The 27,982-nt window shown below is 44.9% G+C and overlaps 1 protein-coding gene across 1 annotated transcript in view; it reads left to right on the top strand.

Moving 5' to 3' along the window:
• Positions 1 to 27,982, top strand: part of tmprss3a (transmembrane serine protease 3a) — a 256,219-nt gene that overhangs the window by 113,882 nt on the left and 114,355 nt on the right. Inside the window, exon 8 of the mRNA XM_086052254.1 lies at positions 22,562 to 22,608. Coding sequence (XP_085908380.1) covers positions 22,562 to 22,608 — 47 coding nt within the window. The remainder of the gene's footprint in view (positions 1 to 22,561; positions 22,609 to 27,982) is intronic.

The raw sequence follows: 27,982 nt of genomic DNA, 5'->3' as shown, positions 1-27,982 counted from the left end.
CAGGATCCGCGAGGGCTGGTATGATAAAAGCAAATCAGATAAATAAGATGGCCCAAGACCATTAACACATTTATAAACTAATAAAAGTACTTTAAAATCGATCCTGAAACACACAGGGAGCCAATGCAGCAATTTCAAAACTGGCGTAATGTGCTCCCGCCCTCTGGTTCTCGTCAGCACCCGAGCGGCTGAATTCTGCAGTAGTTGCAGTGGTGAAATGCTCTTTTTCGGGAGGCCAGAGAGCAGGGCATTACAGTAATCTAAACGACAGGAAATAAAGGCATGCATCAGCACTTCCGTGTTAGCCTGAGAGAGAAACGGGCGGACTCTGGCGATATTCTTAAGGTGATAAAAACCAATCTTGGTTACATTTTTAATATGAGGAATAAAACTGAGCTCAGAGTCAAAAATGACGCCAAGGTTCTTCACACAGTGTGAGGGATTAAAAATGTGTAGTTTTGGTAAAAGCTTCTCTCTCTGACCTTCGGGACCGATAACTAAAACCTCAGTCTTGTCCTCATTGAGCTGTAGGAAATTATCTGCCATCCATGACTTGATATCTAAAATGCAATTTAAAAGGGTATCAATGGGTCCTGTGTCATCAGGAGACACGGCAATATACAGCTGCGTGTCATCAGCATAGCTGTGAAAGCTGATGCCGTGTCCCCTGATGACATCCCCGAGGGGAAGCATATAAAGATTAAAAAGTAAGGGGCCTAAAATCGAACCTTGAGGAACCCCACATTTAATTTCATGAGTTTTAGAGGAACAAGTATCCATACTTACAAAGAAATATCGGTCTGTGAGATAGGAATAAAACCAGTCAAAAACAGTACCAGAGATGCCCACTAGATTTTTAAGTCTATTTAATAAAATTTGGTGATCTACTGTATCAAAAGCAGCGCTTAGATCCAGTAGCACCAAGACTGTGAGTTTTCTCACGTCTGCAGTGCACCTAATATCATTTAAGATCCTTAAAAGAGCAGTCTCCGTACTGTGGTTCATCCTAAAACCAGATTGATATTTCTCCAAAATATTATTTGTATTTAAAAAATGATTCAACTGGATGAAAACCAGTTTTTCTAAAATCTTACTTAAAAACGGTAAGTTGGATACGGGTCTGTAGTTATTAAAAACGCTCGGGTCAGAACCGCTCTTCTTCAGAAGGGGCTTCACCACCGCCGTTTTAAAGGCAGCTGGGAAGACGCCTGTCTGAAGAGAGCAATTGACTATATTTAAAATTTGTTCTTCAAAAAATCCATAAAATGTCTTAAAAAGAAATGTGGGAATTGGATCCAAAAGGCAGGTTGTTGGGTTTACCTGGGAGAAAACTCGAACAAGTGTCCTTGCATCAACCAGGGCAAAACTTTCCAGTGTTTCCTCATGTAAATATGATTGTCCGGGTTTATTAAAACTTGTGTTTTGACGGGCTAAAAGACTGGATCTTATGTCATCGATTTTACTTCTGAAGTGGTCTGCAAAGTCCTCACAGAGAGCATCTGTTGGTCTCTGTGGGGACTTATTAAAATCAGAACTAGTTAAAAGTTCAAAGGTGAAGAAGAGAACCCTGGGGTTGTTTTTATTGACTGTAATGAGGTTTGAGAAATAGGAAGATCTTGCCAGTTTTACTGTTTTATTGTAAGATTTCAGTTGTTCGCATAAAATTTCATAGTGTACTGTAAGTTTACTTTTTCTCCACCTCCTCTCTGCACTCCTGCATTTTCTCTTTGATATTTTGATAGCATTGTTTCTCCACGGGGGTACAGTCTTTGTTTTTGTTGTTTTAATTAAAAGTGGAGCTACTGAATCTAATGATGATTTAAGATGTAGGTTAAAATTGTCAACAATAAGATCACAGGGTGCAGGTAAAATGTCAGCAGGAGTGTTTTTTAAGATCTCGATAAAATTTGCTGCCACCTCAGAAGATAGGTAGCGTTTCTTCACTGTTCTGACCGGGACTGCTAGATGGTTAAAACTGGCGATGTTAAAATAGACACAGTAGTGGTCTGACACTGCCAAGTCAACAACAGAGGACACACCAGCAGACAAGCCATAGGTTATAACCAAATCCAGGGTGTGTCCTCTGTTGTGAGTTGGCTGCAAGACGTGCTGTTTAAAATCCAAGCAGTTTAAAAGGTTTGAAAAATCTCTGGATAGTGGGTCCGAGATGTTGTCCATGTGTATATTAAAATCGCCAGTTATTAATATCCTGTTATAACTGGAATATAAAATGGATAAGAATTCTGAAAATTCTGTAATAAAAGAAGTGGAATGATGGGGAGGTCTATAGACGGTAATGCAGAGAATAGGGGGACTGCTAAAAACAAAGGCATGGTGTTCAAACGATAAATAGCTGCTAAAAATGATCTCCTTTGATAAAAGAGTATTAATAAAAATTGATGCAGTCCCGCCTCCTCTTTTGCCATCCCTTGTAGAAAATAAAAAGTTAAAATTCGGTGGGCAAGCCTCGTTGAGAGCAACTGGAGCATCTGTACCAAGCCATGTCTCAGACAAAAGTATACCATGTAAATTATTGTCTAAAATCAGGTCGTTTATGATAAAAGTTTTGTTTAAAAGGGAGCGCACGTTCAGCACGGCCAGATTAATTATTGTGCTGGACGTGCGCTCATGGTGGTACGAATGAGCAGTATTAACATATACTAGATTACCACTGTTAAAACCACGTTGTTTGTGTGTGCAAGGGAAGCGTCTGCCGGTGATGGTTTCAATGGGAAAATTGTCCGATAGTGGTAATGATAATGAGGGCCTGCAGGGGGAGCTAGTGAGGGTGGTGGTACTGTGAGCAGCTGGTATTGGCCTGTAAGTGATGGTAGTGACATTGTCATTGCAGCGTTTATGAGTAGAAGAAGAAATATGATTGGTAAACAAGAGTCAGCTGGGAGTGGAATTGGTTACGACATGGTGGATGTTAGCGGCTAAAATCTTGCTACCAAGAGAGTTCGGATGAACACCATCCGGCTGGTAAAAAGACGGGCGATTCCAGAATAGGTTAAAGTTGTCAATAAAAGCAAAGTCAAGGTGGCCACAAGTGCGTAGGAGCCACGTGTTCAAGCTTAAAAGGCGGCTGAAGCGCTCGGCTCCGCGAGACAATGCCGGCAAAATGCCACTCACCCAGACCGAGAGACCGCAGGTTCTTAACAAGGCAAAGAGGGCGTGAAAGTCTCTCTTCGTCTGCTCAGACTGTCGGCGTATTGTCTCGTTTGTCCCAACGTGAACGATGAGCCGGGTAATGGATGATGGCAGAGAGTCAAGAACACCCGGCAGGATGTTAACTATGTCCATGACTTTCGCTCCGGGAAAACAGCGGGTGACGCAGCCGGGATAGTGAGTACGTCTAATGGTGCTGTCGCCAATTATAACGGTGGTCGGTGGGTGACGTGAGGAGGGAACGCCAAGGGACTCACCACCGGCGGAAGATTCACGACCCCACTGTCCAGGATGGCTCCGCCGAGGCCGAGTGAAGACGGTGGATGACACCGATGAGTGTCGCCGATGATGCTGGTGATGACGACCACCCTTGTACCGGGACACCGCGTCCCGGAGCAGCCCGACGCGTGAGTGGACGGCCGTGTCACCGGCGGACCCGCCCAACATGGGGTTCCCGGCCGAGGTCGTCGCCGTGGGTGGCGGGGAATCCGAGGGAGCCCCTGGGAGCACAGCCCCAGCGTCGGACGCAGCAGTCGGTGTCTCCGACTGCTGTAGTGCAGTGATGGGAACAGGAGACTCACTCGCCAGGGCGGCGAACCGATTCCCCAGGACCAGTTGGGGGCGGTGGGGTTGCTCCCCGGCCCTCCGGCCGCGGGACACCACCTTGACCCAGGTGTCACTCTGCAACGGTGTCGAGCAGGATGGCCCCGGGCAGGCAATTGGATCCCACTTCGCCGTGTCCGAGAGGCCAGCCGCCTCAGCCGTCATTGTCGCCGACAGGATTTCACGAGCGCGCCTTCTCATGACCACCGCGGAGAGTTCGGGGAAACGGGTCGCGAAGCAAGAGATGACCGATTCCTTCTCATGGAGCTCCTCTGAGAGACGACGAATATCCCTTCTTAGGTCAGAGATTGTCTTATTTGCCTTCTCCAGCAGGCCATTGTGTTCGTCGCTGTCGTCTGAAGGCATTTTAATACACTAGCTCCAAGCTAGCCCCAAGCTAGCCCGTTTCCGTCTCACGCTAGCTGTATGCTAGTCCGCGAGATCAAGCGACCCAGAGATTAACAAAAATTTAAATAAATAAAAAATAAGATAAAAATAGTCTCCAAAAATTAAAAAGAGTAAAAACGCAACGCGCAGGTGAGGTAGATTCGAAGGCGAAAGTGCAGAAGTGCAATCGATACCATCCACGTCCAAACTCTGACGTGGCAGGCCACTCCATAGGGACTAGTATTTTTGAGGTTTTACAACTCAAACAGTTTTTTAAAGACAACTCTGTTTTATTTATACAATTAGTGAGTCTTCAAACAATTTTTCTTAAAGATTACTCTGTCTTATTTAAATGATTAGTAGGTTTTCAAACATTTTTTTAAAGACTATTCTGTCTTATTTATACAATTTGAGAGTTTTCCTACTCACTGGAGTCATCTTCCCCCTTTCGGCTTCCCTTCAACCTTAGTTCCCAGAAGCAGAGCTGAATGCCCAGTCCTGCAAAAAGGTCTTTGTGCCCTGGGCACGGTCTATCTGGAATTCAACTGCGCCTCTGGGACCCTCAGGTATTTTGGGATCCGGCTCGAAGGACCAAGAAAATGTCAGGTTCATAAACTAGACATTTCATCAATGAAGAGGGTAGACGCTCAATTTTTGTTACCAGCTTGCAAGGAGAACGAAGAGGAAGCATAATATCTGCTATGCTTGGACTGCACAACAATAGTTTTCTCTAAGTTCTAAAAAAAATCTTTGTCTCCTTTCTTTTTATTGGTTTTGTCAGGTGCCCTGGTTACATGAGTGTCTCCAACCTAAGGGGTGGGGTTTCATGCAAGTTGTTGGAGACACGTTGACTTGTTTGCTGTATGTGTGTGAGAATTTTCCATCTTTATTTAAGCTGTTAGAGGTACGTGAGTTGGTTATCGATGTGTATGTGTATGGGTGAGAAATGACTTGTTTCCATGAGTCAAATCTGCCCCAAGCATTACATTGCAAAACATTTCTGCCACATCAACAGCTTTCTAATCTATATCAGAGAAGAGAGCCAAGATCTCCGTCTTGTGTCTTCTTTTCACTCTTTTCTTCTTGTACTGTTATTATAAAATAGATATTTAAGCAGAAGCCGTTTCTTCATTGCGAGCACATACAAGAGCCGAAGCAATATTCTTAATTGCAGCACAATAATATTTCACATAGATATTTATTGTAATCCAGTCATACTATTGCTCTAATTTGAACTTTATATATATCAGTAAATCATTCAACACTATATGTTTATTCAATCTTAGCAACTAGGCAAATGTGTGAAAACGATTTAATAATTATTCCTACAAGTATGTATTGGTGTCCTCGAGCACTCTCAGGCAGTGGCCCCACAATACACATCGAAGGGGGTTTCTATGATAGCATTCAATTGATAATCTGGGCAACTGCGACAGTAGTTTTCTATTTCTTTGTGTACCCCGGGCCAAAAGAACCTCTGTAGTACTCTTTCCTTAGTTTTCTCCATCCCCAGGTGAGCCCCCATCAAGTGTGTGTGGGCCAACTGCAAAATTGTGGGCCGGTGTATTTGAGTAACTGTCCATTTATTTTTTCCATTACTTTTAACTACTTGATACAAGAGGCCGTTTTTTACTGCAAAGGTAGGTCAGAGTGGTCCGGAACCTACCAAAGTACCCTCTATTATCTGAAGGTTTTTTAAAGCATTCCAAAGTGTGGGGTCCTGTAATTGTGCTGTTCCATACTGACCTTTGAGGGGCACTTCTGCTGTTGGGTAGACCGCGTCGTCTTCGTTGGATGCAGATTGGCGGAGACCGCCGAGTTTTGACCAAGCCGCTTCTGTGCTTCAAGTCACAGCATCTGAAAAGCCGGGCAATCTCTGCCAATAACTACCAGGACAGGAAGGGTCTTTATTACTCCCACCTCTACATTAAAAGTGCCTTTAGTGGTGGTGAGTTTCACCATGGTGGTATATATTAGCGGTGCAATGTTTTTTGTATTCGCCCCGTACCGTCTTCGGTTCGGTGCACGCAGTCATATGACGAATACGTCTGATGGGGGGGGAAAAAAGTCCACGCCTGATGCTGCATTCACACCAATGTTACGTTCACACCAATTCCGTTTAGAGCGTTTCTGGCGGAGCATTTGTATTGGAGTCAATGTAGTTCGCATGGGCAGGCGCGGTTGTGTGCAGAGTGCGAACGATGCGTTTGGGGCTGTGGGACGCAGAGCGGAGCACCGAAAATCCGCCCATTCACCCCATTCTTCGCGTATTAAACAAATCAACTTTTTTGCCATTTCGTCTCACGGCAGCGAATCAGCATTGGGCATAGTACGTCACACACAGCCAAACAGCGTCCTGTTCACTCGGGGGCATTTTTTTTTACAGTTCTTGAACTTTACCAAGACAGTAATATTATTAGCATTTGCATAGTGTGTGAAAAATGCTGTCGTCGTCTACTACCAAGTGAAGCCGCTCCCCTCTCCGCTGTGCGCGAATGAACGCCTACTTTTAAGCAGCGTGGAAAAGTGAAGGCAGACAGAGCCAAAGTTATTATTAATTTCTGAAGCAATTGGCATATACATAGCAACATCCGTGCGCCCATATGCTTTAGGACGTCAAACGTTTATTAAACATGCTGGAACCCTGTTACAATGTTCTATCCTGGGCACATAATAGCAAGACTGTGGTCCCTGTATACATATAATACAATACAATGCAATACAATACAATTTTATTAATATAGTGCATTTCATAACAGCTAGAGCTGTAACAAAGCACTTTGCAAAACAATAAACAATAAATAATAAACAATAAAAAGGCCATAATACAAAAGTGTTGATCAATAAATTAACATAAAACACTATATACAATTGACACCAGAACAGAGCCGAACATTTTAGGTCTGATCAAAAGCCAGCGAATACAAATGTGCCTTCAACCGGGTTTCAAAAGTGGACAGAGAGGGGCCTTGCCTAACATCCAATGGGAGGACATTCCAAAGGGACGGACCAGTGGTCAGAAAGGCTCGATCCCCTCCGAGGCTGCACTTGGTCCTCGGCACCTCGAGCAGCACCTGACTTGCAGACCCGAGGCTACGGGAAGAAGTGTAGGAGTGGAGGAGCTCAGAGAGGTACGCCGGGGCTGGGCCATTTAATGGTTTATAGACAAATTGGAGAATCTTAAATTGAACCCTGAAATGCACTGGGAACCAGTGGAGGGAGGCCAGAATTGGTGTTATGTGCTCCATCTTCCGAGCTCCAGTTAGGAGGCAGGCAGCAGCATTTTGGACCAACTGGAGACGTTTGAGGGAGGACTGGCTGACTCCAAAATATAGTGCATTACAGTTATCTAGCCGAGATACAACAAAGGCACGGATGACTGTTTCTAAGTGCTGATGAGATAGGAGGGGCTTTACCTCAGCCAGCTGTCTAAGGTGAAAGAACCTCGACTTTACAACAGCGCTGATTTGCTGGTCCAATTTAAGATCACTGTCCATTTTAAAACCCAAGTTTGAGACTGTTGGCTTTAGATATGAAGCCAGGGGGCCCAGGTCAACAAGGTGGGATGTAGACGAGCCACTGGGACCGAACAGCATTACTTCTGTTTTCTTTTCACTGAAATTTAGGAAATTCAGTGACATCTAGTCTTTGATGTCCTCTAGGCAGGACAAAAGAGGTCTTACGGAGAATGTGTCTTTTTTGATCAGCGGGATATAGATTTGGCAGACATCCGCATAGCAGTGGAAGGAAATACCGTGTTTTCTAAGGATGGGACCCAACACCATAATCCAATAATGTTCATCTTGTCTTCTTATTCGTTAAGTGATTCAAGTTTCTTTTGTTTAAAAACAGCTGTTTTTAGACACGTCACGTGGAAGCAGTGACAGCTCCGAGGAAGGCTGCAGCAACAGCCAAAACTGTCAGCACGGTAAGAGAGTTTTCTCTTCACAAAAATATGACGATCATTGTCATTGTCGAAACAAAAGAAACTTCAATCACTTAACGAACACCATAACTTCAGTTTTCTCATTGAAATCTACGAAATTCAGTGACATCCAGTCTTTGATGTGTCTAGGCAGGACAAAAGCGTTCTTATGGAGAATGCGTCTTTTTTGCTCAGTGGGATATAGATTTGGCAGTCGTCCGCATAGCAGTGGAAGGAAATACCGTGTTTTCTAAGGAACCCAGGGGCAGCAAATACAATGAGAACAGCAATGGCCCCAATATAGAACCCTGTGGAACACCATACGATAGAGGGGCAGAGCGGGACTCAGAGGAACCTAGGCTAACAGAAAAAGTCCTGCCAGTCAAATAGGATTGAAACCACTCTAGAGCGCATCCACTAATGCCCACTTGGTGTTGCAAACGAGTCAAAAGAATACTGTGGTCTACTGTATCGAATGCTGCAGTCAAATCCAATAAAACGAGACATACGTAGTCTCCAGTGTCATTTGCCAGGAGGATGTCATTAAAAACACATGGCAGGGCTGACTGTGATCTTAACTGTGAGTGCACCACTTTTTCCAGAATTTTAGACATAAAAGGCATCTTGGAAATACTGTATTCACATGAATGTACATTTGTAATAAAGCAAGGTGCAGCATTGCTGTACTTCTAAAATATATTCAGTGATTCTAACCGACCCCCCAATGCGTGACGTCACATTTGTATGCTGCCAGAGTGGCAGGCGGTCGAGTGAGTGGGATAACAGAAGCCCGTTATGTGTTTCTAAAAATGGTTAACACCTGCGCTGTTTATGGTTGCTCTAATCGGTCAACTAGAGATTTTATTTTGTGATACCGGCAGTGATTCGAATTAACCAGAGGCAAAAACGAAGTCGTTTGAAAGCTGACGCGCAGAACGGCTGTAAAATCTTCAACGTGACCAATTAACACCATCACAACATACAAGGTTATGATCTGATGACTTTATATCAGTTATTGTTTTCTTTTTACTTTTCATTCAAGATTTAGTTCGCACTGCTGTTCAACATCCGTCCATCCATTATCAATACCGCTTATCCTCACAAGGGTCGCGGGGCGTGCTAGAGCCTATCCCAGCTGTCTTCGGGCAGTAGGCGGGGGACACCCTGAATTGGTTGCCAGCCAATCGCAGGGCACACAGAGACAAACAACCACACTCACAATCACACCTAGGAGCAATTTAGAGAGTCCAATCAACTTACCATGCATGTTTTTGGAATGTGGGAAGAAACTGGAGTACCCCGAGAAAACCCACGCTGGCACGGGGAGAACATGCAAACCCCACACAGGGAGCCTACCCGGGATCGAACCCACGACCTCTGAACTGTGAGGTGGACATGCTAACCAGTCGATCACCATGCCACCCTGTTCAACATTAATTTCTTAATTATATAGATATACAAATTTCATACGTTGATGAAACATTATAGAACATTTTGCTGAGCAATGTGTAGTAAACAAACTTGTCTCTTTGTTATCAGTTAACAAGCTAGGGCGAGCTCGAAAAGCTTCGACGGGTCATGAAGATGAGTTTATCTGGACACAAACCATTTTATGAAAGACGTTTTACACCATTAAACTAATGATCGATGTACTGTGTCAAACAAAAGCAACATTCTTTGCTACGAGACGAAGATCCAGCCGACATGCACCCAAAGTAATTGCAGGCTCTTGATAGCATCAAAGTCCCCCCAAGCAACTGCCTCCAATGTAGCGATGTATCTCCTTATGGCGACCTTTTTCACCAAACTAGACATAAGTAGACCAATAACGCTAATAATGGATAAGGCTTCTCCTCGTATTTTCCTTACGCATGCGGCTCTCAAATATGCGCGCTGCGTTCAAAGAATGATACCAGTATCGATAACCGGCACTGGCGTTTTATTTGTTAGTACCGGCGTTTTAATGCTGGACACCTCTGCTTTTTCTTAAGGAGATAAAACGGTATGGCCTTTGTCCCTCAACTTCATCTCTCTCAACTTCACCTCTCTCAACTTCACCCTCTCAGACCCTCTCCAAAAACACAAGATCCTCCTTTCCAAAGAAATTTCTCAAACTCTCTCTTTCACCTCTCAATTTTTAAAAAAAATCTTTTTTGGTTGCATTTTTGATTGCGCTCCCACGCGCCCGAAAATCACCCACGGTCGACTTGCACAAAGCGGAAAATTTGTGTCCTCCGAACCTCCGTCACCACACACGTGGTAGATGCGCAGAGCTCCGGCGAGGCAGCAAACGCTGAAGCAACATGCCAGTGTTACCCCACTTTTGGAGGCCGAAACCGCGCAGCGGCCGGACTCAATGAAAACCCAACCGAGCTTTGGTCCAGCTCCAAGCAGCCTTCTTCTATCTTCCCCTTTTTTGTTGTTCTTCCATCTGCAAATGAGTGAAGGTCCTTCCCCTCTTTGCTCATCACGTGAGCTTCAGCAAACGTAAGTGACCACTTTGTGACTTGCCAAGTCTTTCCAGTGGGTGCATACAAAATTGGTAGTGAACGCTTGCAAACTTTGTGCATTTCATAAAGTCAGATGACTTGACTCTAGTCACCCTTACGCTCACCTATCACACGTCCCATTCTTCCCTCACCTCCCTCACCAATTTTTGACATTTGTTTTCTTGTTTTTCTTCATTTCTTTAGGCTTGCCATATCACAGTGTTTTCTTGTATGTTCCACGAGTTGTAGTCAATAAACATTGTCCATATATAGAAGTCAAGCATGAAATGTGTGTGTTTGGGTCAGGGTATTAACCTCTATTTTATTCCAAGAGCTCACAACTTATTTTATTGTAGTGCTTTCACATTTTATGACTGATTTAATGAGGTTTTCGTCAAATTCCCCTCTAAATAACTTAAAACTTTGACATGGTGCCCCTAGAGGCGGGCAGGAGTAATGCAGGCATTGCTCCCAGCCGCTACAACTATTTACACTCTTACGAGTGACCCCAGGTTCGCTATATTGGCAAACCACATCCTCCAAAAATGTCAAAGAAACCATCTCAAAGGAATCGAACACTGCTGAACACGGAACTTGGACACAGAGGTCAAATGTGGCATTCGAAACAAGAGCCCTAGGTGAAGCAACTAGTCAACAAAAAACTGCAAGAACCTATTTCACATTTCAGGAGACGAGTCCGTGCAAATCGGTTGAGGGGGCTTCAGTACAGAGTCCATCCATCCATTATCTATACCGCTTATCCTCACAAGGGGGCATGCTGGAGCCTATCCCAGCTGTCTTCAGGCAGTAGGCGGGGGACACCCCGAATTGGTTGCCAGCCAATCGCAGGGCACACAGAGACAAACATCCACACTCACAATCACACCTAGGGGCAATTTAGAGTGTCCAATTAACCTACCAAGCATGTTTTTGGAATGTGGGAGGAAACCGGAGTACCCGGAGAAAACCCACGCAAGCACGGGGAGAACATGCAACCACCGAGTCATAAAAGTTCCTGAGGAGTGTCCCCTGAACCCCAAAAGACCTCAGTCTCCTGAGTAGGAAGAGTCTGCTCTGACTCTTCCTATAGAGGGTGTCTGTGTTGTCGCACCAGTCCAGTTTATTGTTCAGATGAACACCCAGGTACTTGTAGGTTGAGACTCTCTCAACATCTGTTCCCCGGATATTCACTGGTGCAGGTGAAGAGTGCTGGCGCCTACCGAAATCCACCACCATTTCTTTGGATTTCCCCGCATTGATCAGGAGGCGGTTCTGCTGGCACAGTCCACAAAACCCTGAGTAAGTTCTCTGTACTCCCGATCATCTCCGCCTGTGATGAGGCCGACAATCGCAGAGTCGTCAGAGAACTTCTGCAGGTGACAGGTAGGGGTGTTGTAGTTGAAGTCCGAGGTGTAGAGGGTGAACAGGAAGGGAGCCAAGACAGTTCCCTGTGGGGCCCCCGTGCTACAGAGGAGCACGTCAGACACACAGTCCTGTGTCCTCACATACTGTGGCCGGTTTGTGAGGTAGTCCTGGATCCATGTGGCGAGGTGGTGGGCCACTCCCACCCGCTCCAGCTTGTCTCGCAATAGGGTGGGCTGGATGGTGTTAAAAGCACTGGAGAAATCAAAGAACATGATCCTCACAGTGCTCCCCGGCTTCTTCAGGTGGGAGAGTGAAGTGTGGAGGAGGTATATGATGGCATCATCCACACTGATACCAGGCTGGTATGCAAACTGGAGTTGGTCCATTGAGGAGCTCACCAGGGGGCGCAGGTGGCGAGGATCAGTCTCTCCAGGGACTTCATCAGATGAGACGTCAGCGCCACTGGTCTGAAGCTGTTGAGCTCCTTCGGGTGGGGAATCTTTGGCACCGGGACCAGGCAGGATGTTTTCCACAGCTGGGGGACTCTGCCCAGCTTCGGGCTCAGGTTGAACATGTGCCGTATAGCATCTTTGGCTTTGTATTCCAACTTCTTAGTGGAATCCTCTAACGCAGTGCGATAACTATAAATGTTATTTCCTTGCAGAGAGACTTCTTGCGGAGCCTCTGGTAGTGGAATCAAAAGGATATCTTCTCGGGCCAATATGTTGTTCAGTATAAAAGCCCAGGGTCTGCCTGATCCCAATTCTTGAGAGGAATAGGCATGGACATGATCTGGATCCCAGAGCACTGCCTTCCTGTCCCCTATCTGCAGCATGGTCATCACATGCACTGAATCTTCGACAATACTGCCGGGGCTGGAGTTGTTCCTCCAGGATGGCCAGTTGTTGAACGGCAGCTCTAGGAGTCCCTCACTGACCTCTCCAAAGCATCTTCCAGGGGTACAGAATGGGCCTCAGATAGGCTGTAGGAGTATCGGCCTTACTTACTTGCCATCCGTAGGCCTCTCTGGTCCGTATCAGCATTCCGCTTGAGAGTTTCTCCCAACAGTAGGTGCAATGTAGCAACATTTCTCCATCCCACATGCAACTACACGCTACTTTTGCTTTTTTTCCTCTCAGTGGGTTTAAATTCCACTGTGCATAAATCTTCATTCTTGGCAGAAATCTTATTCTACAAATCTCACAAACATAAGACTCCAGTACCTTGCCTGGGCCTATGACGTTAGGGTTCGGAAACGTTTCCTGTGATGATCTCTTCATCCAGTCAAAACTTGATCCGATCCATCCTGTTGTTATTCCGTCATCCTTTTCGCAGACAACACAGCCAATATCGGCATGGTTCCAACAGAGACTCTCCACCTTATGGGATATAAATCCCCTCCTCGCATTCTCCAAAAGGCAAAATGACCTTCCGGCCTTGATTCCATTCGAAGTCCTTCGAGTGATAACCGCTCCTTTAATCATGGCCAACTTGATAAAAGGCGCAACAGTTTTCTCTGTCTTCTACTTTAAGTTAACTCCTTGGCTTGAGTTGAATCAACTGGTGTCGGTTTCAGCTGCTCTACCCCTTGGTGTCCCTTTTCTTTTAGTCACACTGTATTCCGGTCTAAAACTTCTTTTATGATGTCAGGGTGGTTGTATTTGGCTTTCACTGCTTGATCGCTGGGCGAGTCGCGTGACTTGAGCCACAGTTGTTGTCCAACTGTGAGTGGACACTTGTCCTCCTGGGGGCTCTTGATATCTTGAGTCCTTCCTATCTGTGGTGCAACAAAGAGGCGTTGATTCAATTGCTCTGAAGGGGAAGGTCTATCTGTTCTGCTTCTCCCATTCAAGTCCTTGACCAACTGTACCAACTTTGTACTCCACTCTTTTACGCATTTTTCCCTAGCCAATTTTTGACTTGGCCAATGTTATTTCAGCAACACCGTTGGCTTGATGGGTGTATCGTCGTGAATAAACTCTTGTTATTCCCCATTTTTGACACCATCTGTCCACTACAGCATTTTAAAAATTAATCCCATTGTCTTTTCTCAGTTCTTTCGGTATTCCGAGCCACATGCAACCTTCCGCTAATGTTTTAAGCGCACTATTAGCATTGGCTTTTCTCACAGCTCTCAGTCCAAAATGTCCTGACATCGAATCTACAAGCACAATAAGGTACTTTTCACCTTTTGCGCCATTCACTCCCATGGGGCCAGCTACGTCCATACAAACTGATCCCCACGGAACAGTGCTCTTGCTGTGTCTGTTCGCTGTCCTCGGCGTCCTGCGTTGTACCTGTTGCACTGCTCACAGTCCCGTATGACAGCACGGATTTTCTTCTCAGGGTTCCAAAGTTCCAGTCTTTCCAGCTCCCTCTTTGTAGGCAAGGCACCTCCGTGGCCTAGCGCTTCATGTACGTGGCTACCTCACTTACAAGCTCATCTGGGACCACTTTTCTTCCTCCGCGGGTATTGTCCCAAACGTCTGATCCTACAACTACGATTCTTCTTTCTTGGACGTATCTATCAACTTTATCATTACCTCTCCAGTGGGCCCCTTCCTTGATGTGGGCTCTCTGGTGGACAACATCAATCTTCAAATTCAGCCTTAACCTGGCTATCTTTTTCAACAGCTCACTGTGGGCAACTGGTTTGCCTTATGCTCCCTCATAACCATTTTCTTCCCAAATGGCTAAGTCTTCTTTGAGAGCTTGTGCACAATAATAACTGTCTGTTATAATCCTCACGCATCCCACGTGTCGTGCTATAACTTCCAACAGTCCTTCCAACACCGCCATGACCTCTCCCGCTTGGGCACTGCCAGGAGTTAAGCCCTTACGACGGCATCGTTCCTCTCCATTTTGCTTAAGGATGAAGCCCCAATGGGCCGACTGGTCTTCACCTTTCTTTGATCCGTCAGTATAGCGAATTCATTCATACGGTTTCTCTAGCTCTTATGTCTTACCTTGTGTCACTTCTTTCTTGGAAGAGGATTTTCCTGGTCCTATTTCCAAGTCAGGATCGAGTTGGTTGCTTTTGTGCTCTCGATGGTGGTCTGTCATAAGTAGCGATGAACTTGGCTGTGCGTGATGACCTTGATGCCTTGTAACTGGGCTAAGTCTTTCAAAGGTCCCCAATACTTGGCGAGTACTGCTAACTCACGATCTTCTTGGAGAAACTTTTTCTCCACACTGCTCAGGGTGTAAGTCCAAAGGGTCATCAACCCAGCTCCCTCGTTACTAACAGCTACCATCGCATTATCCTCATCACAGCACACTTCAGCTAACAATTTTGTAGTCAAACTTCTTGGTTCTAATCTTACTGCATTTCTCACTGCTTTTTTAAATTCTTCTAGGTTTTGTTGATCTTCTTCTGACCACATCCAATTTTTAGATTTATTCCCTTCTGGGTTCTTGCGAAGACGGGCAGAGGAGGTTCAATCTTCTGCCGATATCCTTCCGACAATCCCAGGTCCTCTGACACTTGGAAGCCCAAGTAGTCCAAACCTGGCAAGCTGGCACTTCTTAAGATTAAGCTTCAGTCCTGCTTTAGAAACTCGTTCAATCAATCTTGTAAAGTGTCCAAATGTTCCTCCTCAGTGTCACTGGCCATAAACACATTGTCGATGTAAACTGTGACTGGTAATCCATCCAAAATCTGCAGGACGGCTGATTGAAATATGTTCGGCCAGTTCTTGTATCCCTGCGGCAGTCTCTGCCACACGTATGCCTTCCCTTTATGTGTAAACGCAGTCTTCCCTTGCGATGCTTTGGCAAGCCTCAAGGAGAAAAATCCATTGGCTAGGTCAATACATGATTTGTATTTTCTAACGCTTAACGTTTTCAAGGACGCTTGGGGGTTCATGAGACTCGCTCGATTAGCCACCGTCCGGCGGTTTAGAGCCTTAAAGTTAATTACAGATCTCCAGCCTCCTCCTACCGTTTCAGGCGTTTTCACATCTTGAATAGGACTATTTGTTATAGGATTAGGCTCTTCACGAATTATATCAAGCGCCAAAAGTTAATTTACTATCATTTCCATTTCGGTCACTGCTCCTGGGTTAAGCGGGTATTGTCTCACCGGTGGGTGCAATCCTCCACTGATCGTATGCGTATAGTCAGGTCCAAGGTCCCCACAATCATTCTTAAAATGAGCCACTAAGGCACTGTACAGTATTCTGTCCAACTTTTCCTTTCCTTCTAAGGACAGGTCACTCTCCTGGACCTGCTGCACCTTCACAGCTGGTACATCCACAGGCTTGTACCACTCCCACCTATTTTGACTGTTTTTTAATTTTTTAATTGCTCCCATCTTCTCTTTGCTGATGGGTGCTGGCATTTTGGTTTGTTCAAATCCTCTGAGTCTCTCAACGTTAATAGGTTGTAAGGTCCTATGACCCATACAATTCCATTCAATATTCCAACAGGCATTTTTGTTCTCGATCCATCAGCCTCCATTACTTTTAGGTGTCCAATTTGTTTCAAGGCTTTACGGGTCATGGGCACTTCTGCTCCTGTGTCTACCGAATAGGGTACTCCTACCAACGTAGTGTAGAGATTGTCTCCTTTTCGATAGACTCCTTCCAGGATGACCCACGCCTTTTCTTCCATTACTGACTGGGCTCTTCTGAAGTTGCAGCCTTCTGGGCCTCACGAAGAGCCTTCTTTTCTTCTGGCGTCATCTTGTCATATTCGTCTTTGGGCACATAGCCTCCAGGGCCTGTCTTCTGGGTTGTTTGCTGTGGCTTTGGTTGGGAAGTTTGTTTTTGACTTTTAGTTGTCTTCTGCTGCTGAGTCCTTGAGTAAGGTGCTTTCTGCGAAGACTGCTGTGCTCTTTGAGTCAACTGTTGATCATTCCCTCGGGAATGGTTGGCAGCCAGAGCAACTCTCCGCCTCTCATTGTAGTGTTTGGGTAAACGATCCCATTGTTTAAAGGAGGCCTCAATCTGAGATATTGTGCTATCTAGTGCCGTCTTCACGAAGATGGCCTCGCTTCCCATTTCCATTGTAATCAGCTTCAAGGTTTTGACGTATCTTGTTGGAGTTACGACTTGTTTCAGTTTATGCCACACATCTAATAGCGTGACTCCTTGCTTCATCTGTTCTTTAGCCCTAGCTATGTGTGCATTTTCGTCTTCTTCTTCATCATCTACCCATCCTTTCATAGACATATTGAGCCGTTTCGTTAGGTCCGATGGGGTTGGCAGCTGAATTGTATCCCTTTGCTTGGGGATAGCACCAGGTGGCATGGCCAAGCTACTTTCACTGTGAAACATGGACACGGACATCTTTCTTTGTGGTTTGGTATGTGAATTATATGCAGGCTCATGTCCACTTAATGTTTCATCTTTTGCATGGCTAGGCATGCTTTCGACAGATTTTCTATTTTGCTCTTCACACTTCTTATACACCTTGATATTAGCATTGGAAACAGCTAAAGCTGCTTTGATTTCCAACTGTTCCCGTTCAGCTTTCAGACGTGCCTCTTCTATTTCAAATGCTTGTCTTTCTTCAATGGCTGCAGCTTGTGCCATCAATGCAGCTTGTTTGGCTTGCTCTTTCATTCGTGCTGAGGATGCAGTAGAAGAAACCTTCGATGTTCTAGATGTCGCCTTTTAATAGGCCAGTGTTTAACACACTATCTTCAGCAGTCACTTCATCATTGATTTTTGCAGTCTGAATCCATGCTTCCATAGTACTTATAAATTCCTTAGCCTCTGCCTTAGGTATAAACCAGCATTCTTGATCCTCCCTTTCATTAGGTTTGACATCCATCCATCCATTATCTATACTGCTTCTCCTCACAAGGGTCGTGGGGCGTGCTGGAGCCTATCCCAGCTGTCTTCGGGCAGTAGGCGGAGGACACCCTGAATTGGTTGCCAGCCAATCGCAGGGCACACAGAAACAAACAACCACACTCACAATCACACCTAGGGGCAATTTAGACAGTCCAATCAACTTACCATGCATGTTTTTGGAATGTGCGAGGAAATCGGAGTACCCGGAGAAAACCCACGCTGGCACGGGGAGAACATGCAAACTCCACACAGGGAGGCCGGAGCCGGTATCGAACCCACGACCTCTGAACTGTGAGGCCGACGTGCTAACCAGTCGACCACCGTGCCACCCTATGTTTGTCATAGGACTGCAAATCATAGTTTATTTGATTGAATTCATATAACAGTGTTTTATATTCTTCATTTTGTCTAGCCAGTTTTATTTTATTGGATTTCTTTGTTAACTGTCTCAGCTTTCCTGTCCAAGAACAAGCACCTTTATTTTTTATTTTAATCTGTTAGGTGTGAGCTCTCTCTTGCGGCTTGAATGGGATAGTGCACCTCCTTCTGACTTGATCTCATTGAATTTGTCAGGCGCGATCTCCCTCTTGCAGCTTGAATGGGTTATTGCACTCCGAACCTCTCCTTCTGACTCTTCTCACTGACGAGCATGTTGCCAGGGAGGCTTCCATTGTTCATTAATATATGTTTATGACGCGGCAATTGAACAGCACAGCCCGCTCTCGAGTTTACTTGTGACGCGGCAGTTGGCGAGCGCAGTTATTTCTTGAATTTATTTGTGATGATTGGTCCGCTTTAGATCCACGTTAAACTGATCACGAGACATATTGCGGTCATCGATGTCGCATGCTAATTGATTCTAGCTCCATGCTCTTCTGTATTGGACTTTGTTGTTTAGCTTTTCCAGTAATTATTTTCTTCACAGTTAGCGGCATTTTCTTCTAGTCACAGCTTTTGACTAATGTAATGGCAGAAATTCTGTTTTTACCATCAGCGTTGGTTCATCTTTGTGGGTAGTCGAAGGTAGTTCTGACTCGTCCGTAGCAGCACATCTCCTTATCCATGGTTTTGAATTTCATTCAATTACTCACACAGACTCAAAGAACCTTTTTTGTCTTCTTGTATTGAAAGTTTTGTAATACAACAAAGTGAGCAATGTCATTCAGTACAGCAGGTGGATAACATGTACTTAAACTACGAGCATGGTCAAAAGATTTTGCTTCTGTGACTACCAGCACAAACTGAATAACATAACAGGCTGCACAATGTCAGTTCATTTGCGCATGCGCAGTAAATCTTTATGATGACGGAATTGAGATACTACTTCAAAGCATTGGCTCTCACAATGCAGAAAAAAAGTGTTTTACAAAATTATTATTTTTACTATGCCACAACTAGTCATACCCAAAAAATTGAGGAAAAACTGATTGGCCCGCAGACCCTGTTTGTTTCTCTTAGCTCTCTCTCTTTGTGCTCCCTCTTCCATGTGCCAGCTCATCTTCGGCAGTATCTTAATGTACCAGCCATGTATTTACCATGTATAATCTGTGTCTCTTTATGTTAGTTTATTTTGGACTCTTTTGAACTGGCTTATATAAAACTTTCTTTTGAACCATCTTCATTTTTCTGAGTCGTGCAATTGAGTTCTGTGGTCTTGATACTTTGCTATGCTCATGTAGATTTAGACGACAGCTAATCCACACACACACACACACACCCACGCACACGCACACACACCCACACACCCCCACACCCCCACAAACACACACACACACACACACCCACACACCCACACATACAAATACACACACACACACATTGAACTGTTCACATTGAACTGAAAAGTTTTTTTTCAGGTAAAGAAGATTAAGTACATACTCTGCATGCATCTTATTTTGTGACAAAAAAAAACTCAGCTATTGTATGTACAAGACAGGTAATATTCAGGCCATTGCCACAGTATTGTATACTGTATTATGTCATACTAACTGCCAATGATTTTCTTCCTTACATTGTTTATTTTAATATTCTTAACATTTAAACTGTCATGTCAATGTCCTGCTGTCTGATTATTGGTGACTTCAATCATGCCTCCCCTTCCTCCTCTCTGCCTTCATTCACACAGTATGTCACCTGCCACACCAGAGACAATAAAACACTGGACCTTTTCTATGCCAACACCAAGGAGGCATACACATCACTGCCCCTCCCCCCGCTGGGCAAAGCTGATCACAACCTGGTGGCTCTCCAGTCTGTGTACAAACCTCTGGTCCGCAGGCAGCCAGCTGTGACCCGCACGGTTCAGAGATGGTCTGGAGAGGCCGAGGAGGCCTTAAAGGACTGCTTCAGCACAACTGTGTGGGAAGTATTCAGCGATGCTCACGGGGAAGACATTAGTAGTCTAACGGACACTGTTACAGACTATATAAATTTCTGCATGGAGAACACCATACCCACCAGGACAGTAAGGTGTTTCTCCAACAACAAACCCTGGATCACACCAGACATAAAAGCTCTCCTGAAGGAGAAGAGGAGGGCTTTTGCGTCAGGCAACATAGAGGAGCGGAGGACTGTGCAGCGCCAGCTGAGGAGGAGGATCAGAGAGGGGAAAAGGTCCTACAGGAAGAGGATGGAGGAGCAGCTGCTGCAGAATAACGCCAGGGGAGTCTGGAGGGGCCTGAAGACCATCTCAGGCCACGGACAACCCAAGACCCGGACTGGGGGGGACCTGCAGTGGGCAAATGAGCTAAATCTCTTTTTCAATAGGTTCGATCAGATGCCTGCCTCCACTCAGTCTCTCCTGCTGCAGTCTCCACCTACTCCTCCTGCTGGGCGTGTCACCCCCTCCCCTCTTTTCTCCACAGTCTCCAGCTCCCAGCTACACCAGATAGCCACCACTCCTTCCTGTCCAGCCTTGGCCTTCACAACATCTCAGGTGAGGAACCAGCTGAAGAAGATGAAGGCGAGGAAGGCAGCAGGTCCAGATGGCATCAGCCCCCAGCTCCTCAAATCCTGCGCAGACCAGCTGTGTGGAATTGTCCAGCACATGTTCAACCTGAGCCTGAAGCTGGGCAGAGTCCCCCAGCTATGGAAAACATCCTGCCTGGTCCCGGTGCCAAAGACCCCCCACCCGAAGGAGCTCAACAGCTTCAGACCAGTGGCGCTGACGTCTCACCTGATGAAGACCCTGGAGAGACTGGTCCTTGTCCACCTGCGCCCCCTGGTGAGCTCCTCAATGGACCCACTCCAGTTCGCATACCAGCCTGGCATCAGTGTGGATGATGCCATCATCTACCTCCTCCACACTTCACTCTCCCACCTGGAGAAGGCGGGGAGCACTGTGAGGATCATGTTCTTTGATTTCTCCAGTGCTTTCAACACCATCCAGCCCACCCTACTGGGAGACAAGCTGGAGCGGGCGGGGGTGGCGCACCACCTCACCACATGGATCCAGGACTACCTCACAAACCGGCCACAGTATGTGAGAACACAGGACTGTGTGTCTGACGTGCTCCTCTGCAGCACGGGGGCCCCACAGGGAACTGTCTTGGCTCCCTTCCTGTTCACCCTCTACACCTCGGACTTCAACTACAACACCCCTACCTGTCACCTGCAGAAGTTCTCTGACGACTCTGCGATTGTCGGCCTCATCACAGGCGGAGATGATCGGGAGTACAGAGAACTTACTCAGGGTTTTGTGGACTGGTGCCAGCAGAACCGCCTCCTGATCAATGCGGGGAAATCCAAAGAAATGGTGGTGGATTTCGGTAGGCGCCAGCACTCTTCACCTGCACCAGTGAACATCCGGGGAACAGATGTTGAGAGAGTCTCAACTTACAAGTACCTGGGTGTTCATCTGAACAATAAACTGGACTGGTGCGACAACACAGACGCCCTCTATAGGAAGAGTCAGAGCAGACTCTTCCTACTCAGGAGACTGAGGTCTTTTGGGGTTCAGGGGACACTCCTCAGGAACTTTTATGACTCGGTGGTTGCATCGGTCATCTTCCAGGGAGTGGTCACCTGGGCAGGCGGCGTCTCGGCCCGGGACAAGAAGCGGCTGGACAAACTGGTCAAGAGGGCCGGCTCTGTCCTGGGCTGCTCCCTGGACTCTGTGGACTCGGTGGGGGACAGGAGGATGTTGGCCAAGCTGTCATCAATGCTGGGCAACCCGGACCACCCCCTCCAGGGCACCCTAACAGCACTCCACAGCACCTTCAGTGACAGACTGTTACACCCTCGCTGTGCAAAGGAGAGATTCCGCCGTTCCTTCTTGCCTGCTGCTGTCAGACTCTTTAACAAGAACATTGTGTAGTCTCTACAAACTGGCGGTCATTAGTGCAATTGTGCAGTCCTGCACCTGAGCTCGTATCATGCAATACCCAATATTCCCCACTACTGTAATACCGTGCAATACTCAACATTCCCCACTACTGTTAGTCTAGTTTTATTTTTATCCAATGCTGTTCCTTACATTTCACTACAGCACTGCAGCACTGTCACTTAGAGTATTTTTTCCTCTGTACTATGTACAGGCCGAAATGAGTGTTCCTCATATTTTTTATGTAGATGTAGGTTGGTGTGTATACACATGTGTATATACACATGTTACTGCGTATATCTACATAAGTTTGATTCTAAATGTTTGCCGTCAATGTTATACATTAATGGCCACATTATGCCGCCGCCCCTGTGTGACCTATATCTTTGCTGCTGTAACAATGAAAATTTCCCCACTGTGGGATCAATAAAGGCATTCTTATTCTTATTCTTATTCTTATTATTGTTATATACTTGTCTAACGTGCTTGTCTTTGGTCACCACAGTAAAGCCCGCTGCAGCTCAGGAAAAGTGACAACGCTGAAATGTCTGGGTGAGACTTTTAAGTCTGATGTGTGTTACTGTACACATTTACAAGTTTTAACAGTTTTTTTTTTATGTGAGGGACCCACTCATCGTCACAAATAATGTCATGCTACTGCTCTAATCATTAATCAGGATCATTATCAGGCTTCTGCAAAGCTTTCAGATGAGCTGATCATTTGAATCAGGTGTGTTGGAAAAGGGAAACATGTAAACCAGGCAGATAGGGGCTCTCGAGTACCAAACTTGCGCATTCCTGCTCTAAACATACACCACAGCATAATATAATTGGTCTGGATAATCTTCAAGCAACATCAGATACTGTATATGGGCCTCTGTTGACTCAAATCAGGCCTGAATATGTATCTCACTGTGTTTTGTCATGAGGGTTTCAGACTTTCAGAAGAAAACATGCACACTTTTATGTCATTAAACCTATTTTCTTAGATTAATGCAACTTTGAGTTGTGTGAGAGGTACTCCCAATAATATCATATCTCTATACTTATCTTGTGCTGAGAGCTGTAAACTAATCCCATGTTGTTGGCTGTAGGGTATATGCCATAGTAGAGGCAGGACATCTGTGCAGCTCAATTCCGGTTCACTGTAGCACCATAGAACTTGGCAGTTAGACTCTGGAAAACACTATCTGATTGTCAGCTGTAGTAAAAAAAAAAAAAAAAGAGTAAATTTAAATATCAGCGAACAGCAAGCGCTTATGGTGAGCATTGCGGTATACTTTTATGTTAGGCTTCTGTTAAATTCAACAGCATTCTTAGTGGATAGTGGATTGTCGACATCCATAGGAACAGCTTTAACATAACACATTGCGCTGGTGTGTAGCCAGCCTTATTTAACCCATTAAATCCTAAAGCACATGGCTCAACAGCTCCCCAAAACCTAAGGTCATCTTTGGAATTACCATTGAAAACCCTGAAATTTTCCCAGAAATTTAACACCTGTAAAATGATTAATATCTCAGCCCCTGTAGCAGATAGAAACATCATTCCAAAAGAATTTGAGACCTTGGGCATGTGGCTCTCACACAGGCCCAAGTGTATTCATCTTTACTGTTTCAATCAAATATCTAAAAATAAAGTGTCAATACTAGAGAAGCACTATGTTTCATTTAAAAAATCGAGTGGTAATTACCATCCTTTATTCTGTTACAAAGACGTCGATATTGTCATTGTTTACAAACATACATCTTAACCATATATCACGTTCGACTGGCTCTACTGGTTCAAAGTCCACAAGCGCGTCGTCTATATCGCTGCCATTACTAATTTCAGAACTCCCGCGATCGACGGCATCCGCCATTATGACTCGAAAGAATTACGGAACATTCTCCGTGGGCTCATGACACTGTCACCTGTATATTCTGATGCATTTCATATTTGTTAAGAGACCGAGAATTGGATAAAAAATAGGAAAATGACATAAAATGCTCTCCCAGCTTTAAGGGTAGAAAGACCCAAAAGCGCTCCCGGCTCTAGTGGTAGAAACAGCCGGCACAAAGAGAGGTGCTGTCCATGTCAAGGTAAATTCTTCACCAGGTAGGACAAATTCAATTAACAGGCATAAAATAAATGCATTTAGTGTTACTTTAAAGTTGCTTTATATTGAAAACTGAAACAGAGTTGAGTTTCTGGCTCCTGCACCTAATTAAGAGTTGCATATTGATAATAATCAGTTTCTTGGTAAATAAAACAAAAACATACATGGTTGATAAGTATTGTGATAAATCATGACCACTGTCTTCAAATACTACACATGAATATTGGTAATTCTTAATATAACAAATAAAGGTTGTTGTTGTTTTCCTTTCGGCTTTTCCCTTCAGGGGTTGCCACAGCGAATCAATTGCATGCTTCATTCGCATCTTTGATTCGGCAAAGTTTTTTTATTCCGGATGCCCTTCCTGACACAACCCTGTATTTATCTGGGCTTGGGACCGGCACAACAAGACACTGGCTTGTGTCCTCTTGTGGCTACATCCTACACCCCGAACTGGTCGCCAGCCAGTTGCAGGGCACACACACCTTCTTGACCTTGACCTTCACTGAGCGGGAATCGATCCCACGCTGCCCGCACGCAACTCAGGTGTGTGTACCACTACACCGTCAGTGACTACAATATAACAAATAAAGGTACCTATGCTAAATTATTTCAGAGGTGTGTATCAAACTGCTTTCTTTATTAGTAACTAAAAAAAATAGCCGGAGATGGGCACTTTACCCTATTTTGCCGGTTCGTCCTCTATCCCTATTCATAAAAATAACCGTCCTCCGACCCCGTCCGTCCTCGTCTTTTCAAAGGGATTTGGTCCTTACATTCTGTCAGTCAGTGCCTCCCCTCCAAAAAAATACCGACCGACCATTCCGTCCTTGAGCCAGAATGCCCATCTTTGGAAATGGCACTTGCTTTCAAAAAGTTTAGAGACCCATGCAGTTGAGTAAGTCCATACTGAACTCATGTATATTCTTTTTTTGGTGATTTAAAAAAAGTTTTATATCCTGTGTCTTTAGGTTTGCATCATATGATCTGCTCATTCTGTTTGTCAAAACTTTTCACGTTATAACATGATGTTGAACTTTATTTTTGTGGGTTGTAGGAGCAGTACGCTTCTGTAACACCTACCTGGTAATGGGACAAAATTTTAAAAATTCAAACCTCACTTCTTTTGTTGACCTGACCTCGTTTAAAATCCCGCAGTTAAAGAAGACAATTTTGAATTAAAATGTGAACATATCTGTGGATAAACTTTTTATCAGGAGAGTTACCATGTTTCTCGGTTTTTGCAACCACTGCTCTGTCTCTATGCAGCTATACCCTGGACGATTGGGGCAAGGAACACATTGGCAGCTCTCAAATATACCACAGCTATTATCTGTTAGAATGCACATGTTAGGCTATATTTGCTGGGATGATACACTTTTGTCCCGATCCGATACGGATTGTGATACTCGGGTTGCGATCCAATACGTATTGCGATACCTAAATATTATAAAAATATATATTTAATATAAATATTTATGTGTTTCCAAACTGTTCCTGACACACAAACTCAACTTTAAGGCCCTCAAATGTTCCAAAATTACATTATAGAACGTGCAAAAATCACATAACATAAGTATTCTGCCCTCCCTGAGCAGACTGATTACAGTTTGACAGATAGCAAACAGTCCCTCAAAAAGAATCCAATGTTGCTGGTTTCAAGCTGTTTATTACAAAATCCAGTTGCAGTTAATTGTAAAACTAAACACACAAAAGAAACAGAATTACACATAGTGCACATTCGACCATGAATCACGGTACTTCGTTTTATTTCCCGAACGTAGTTAGCTCATGGCTAATGCATTATGAAAACGCCATGAAATCGCTAACAAAATTAGCGTGCTAATTAGGGCACTTGAATCCCTCAAGTAACGGGCACTTATCCACAAACGTTGCAGGAAGACACACAGAGAAGCATCCAAACAATATGCTCTTCCTACGCTGGCAAAAATCAAGTTGTAGCTACGAAACTCGATCGTGATTTTCTTCAACTCCTCAATGTAAAAACACATATCTTCTACTCCTCAATGTAATAACACATATCTCAATACGAGGACCCACACTGCCCCCAAGCGGCCAAGTCGCGCGCACACACACATACGCACACACACACACGCACACACACGCACCCCCCCCCCACACACACACAAACTTTGTTTGCACACATTTGAAATGTTTCTGTCACTGTTCTGAGGCCTGATGGTATAGTGGAACACATGCCTGAGTTGTGTGCGGGCAGCGTGGGATCGGTTCCCGTTCAGTGACGTGTCTGTGTGTCCCCTGCGACTGGCTGGTGACCAGTTCAGGGTGTAGTCTGCCTTTCGCCCATTGTCAGCTGGGATAGGCTCCAGCACCTCCCCGCGACCCTGTACAGGATAAGCGGTTTGGAAGATGACACATGACACATGTTCTGAGGCCCTTTTGCGTTTTTGTTCTTGTCGTGAATAAGAATATTGTCTACTCCAGAAAGAATGTTAATAATTTTAATTTAAAAATTTAAATTTTCATCTCATGAGGATTTGTTGTTGTAATAAAAAACATACATTCCATATGAACAGTATGTTGAATGTATATATCCGTCTTGTGTCTTTTATCTTTCCTTTCCATCAACAACAATTACCAGAAAAATATTGCATATTTTGGCGATGTATATAATATTTAATGTATTTTATTTTCTCATTTAAAAATTGCTGAGAAAAGCCCCAAAGCCCCCCCATTGTCTGTATGCATGTATCTGTATTTATGGTGTATATCATTTTTTCAATTAGCCAGTCATTTGCCACCTTGAGGAACTGTTTATCGCATTTACCAGTCAAGTCAAGGGTTTCTGTTTTCACAACGGTCAGTGCAAAATGAGTTGAAGTTCCGCTCACCATCAATAAAGTGTCCAGTCATCACTAAATAACTGTGGTTGTGAGTTGAGGTCTAGTGAACTGCAGTTATAGCAAATTTGTCCAAAGTCCCCCCCAAAACATCAAGCTTGCTTTTCTTTTCACCGTCATACATCTTGCTGATTTTAGTAATCACTGCAGTCCTGCACGGTGGTTTGTATGATGGGTCATTGGACGCTGTTTGAAACACCTCAATGAATCTCTTGTCTTCAACTATGTTGATCGGCCTGCAGTTCATTGTTATTCACTTGGCAAGAACATTCGTCAGCTTGTCGGTCGTCGACTCCACTTGCTAAGTGGGCTGTTCTCGAGTTTTGTTTGGCAAAGAGCTTTGCAATGGCTCACTACAGTCGCGTTTCTTTGTTGCTATCATTTGCTGTGGCTTTAGTTGCAGCTGGTGACTTTGCATTTATGGATTAAGTTTGAACTGCTTCTTTGGTAAGCAAAGTCCTTCTTACAAAGAAGTCATATCACTCTGCCTCTATTAATAGTGCCGTGAGGGCGATTTTTAAATTTGCCATTCATCAGACCAACAACTCTGTCATGCCCCTCCATTTTCACGTCTTATCTCAATTCCCGAACATGCCCTCCCACCTACCAGAGCTGGGCACTTGACCATTTTTTGCCGGTCCGGCCGCGATCCTTCACCCTTGACCCGGGTACCCTTCCGGCCTCGCCCCCCCTGCGCCCCCCCTGCGCCCCCCCCCAAAAAAAACGTGCATGACGCGGCCGCGAGAGTGGTTTATTTAAAGATCATTAGCTGGCTAATTTACTATTCAAACCCTCTGTGATTTACTATTCAAACCCACTGTGGACACGCTTCAAGCATGTTTCAAGTGCGCCACTAGTACTTACCCAGCTGCGTGTGCTTACTTCCATTGCGAGCCCTGGGGTTGGTTTTGTCGTATTGTATAATTATTTGGGTCCAACACACCGC

Source organism: Filicampus tigris, chromosome 14, assembly GCF_054856515.1.
Source record: "Filicampus tigris isolate MCC_2025a chromosome 14, RoL_Ftig_1.0, whole genome shotgun sequence".
NCBI classification, from domain to species: domain Eukaryota; kingdom Metazoa; phylum Chordata; class Actinopteri; order Syngnathiformes; family Syngnathidae; genus Filicampus; species Filicampus tigris.
Note: the sequence above shows the minus strand (reverse complement) of the source record. Positions and strands in the feature narration are given on the sequence as shown.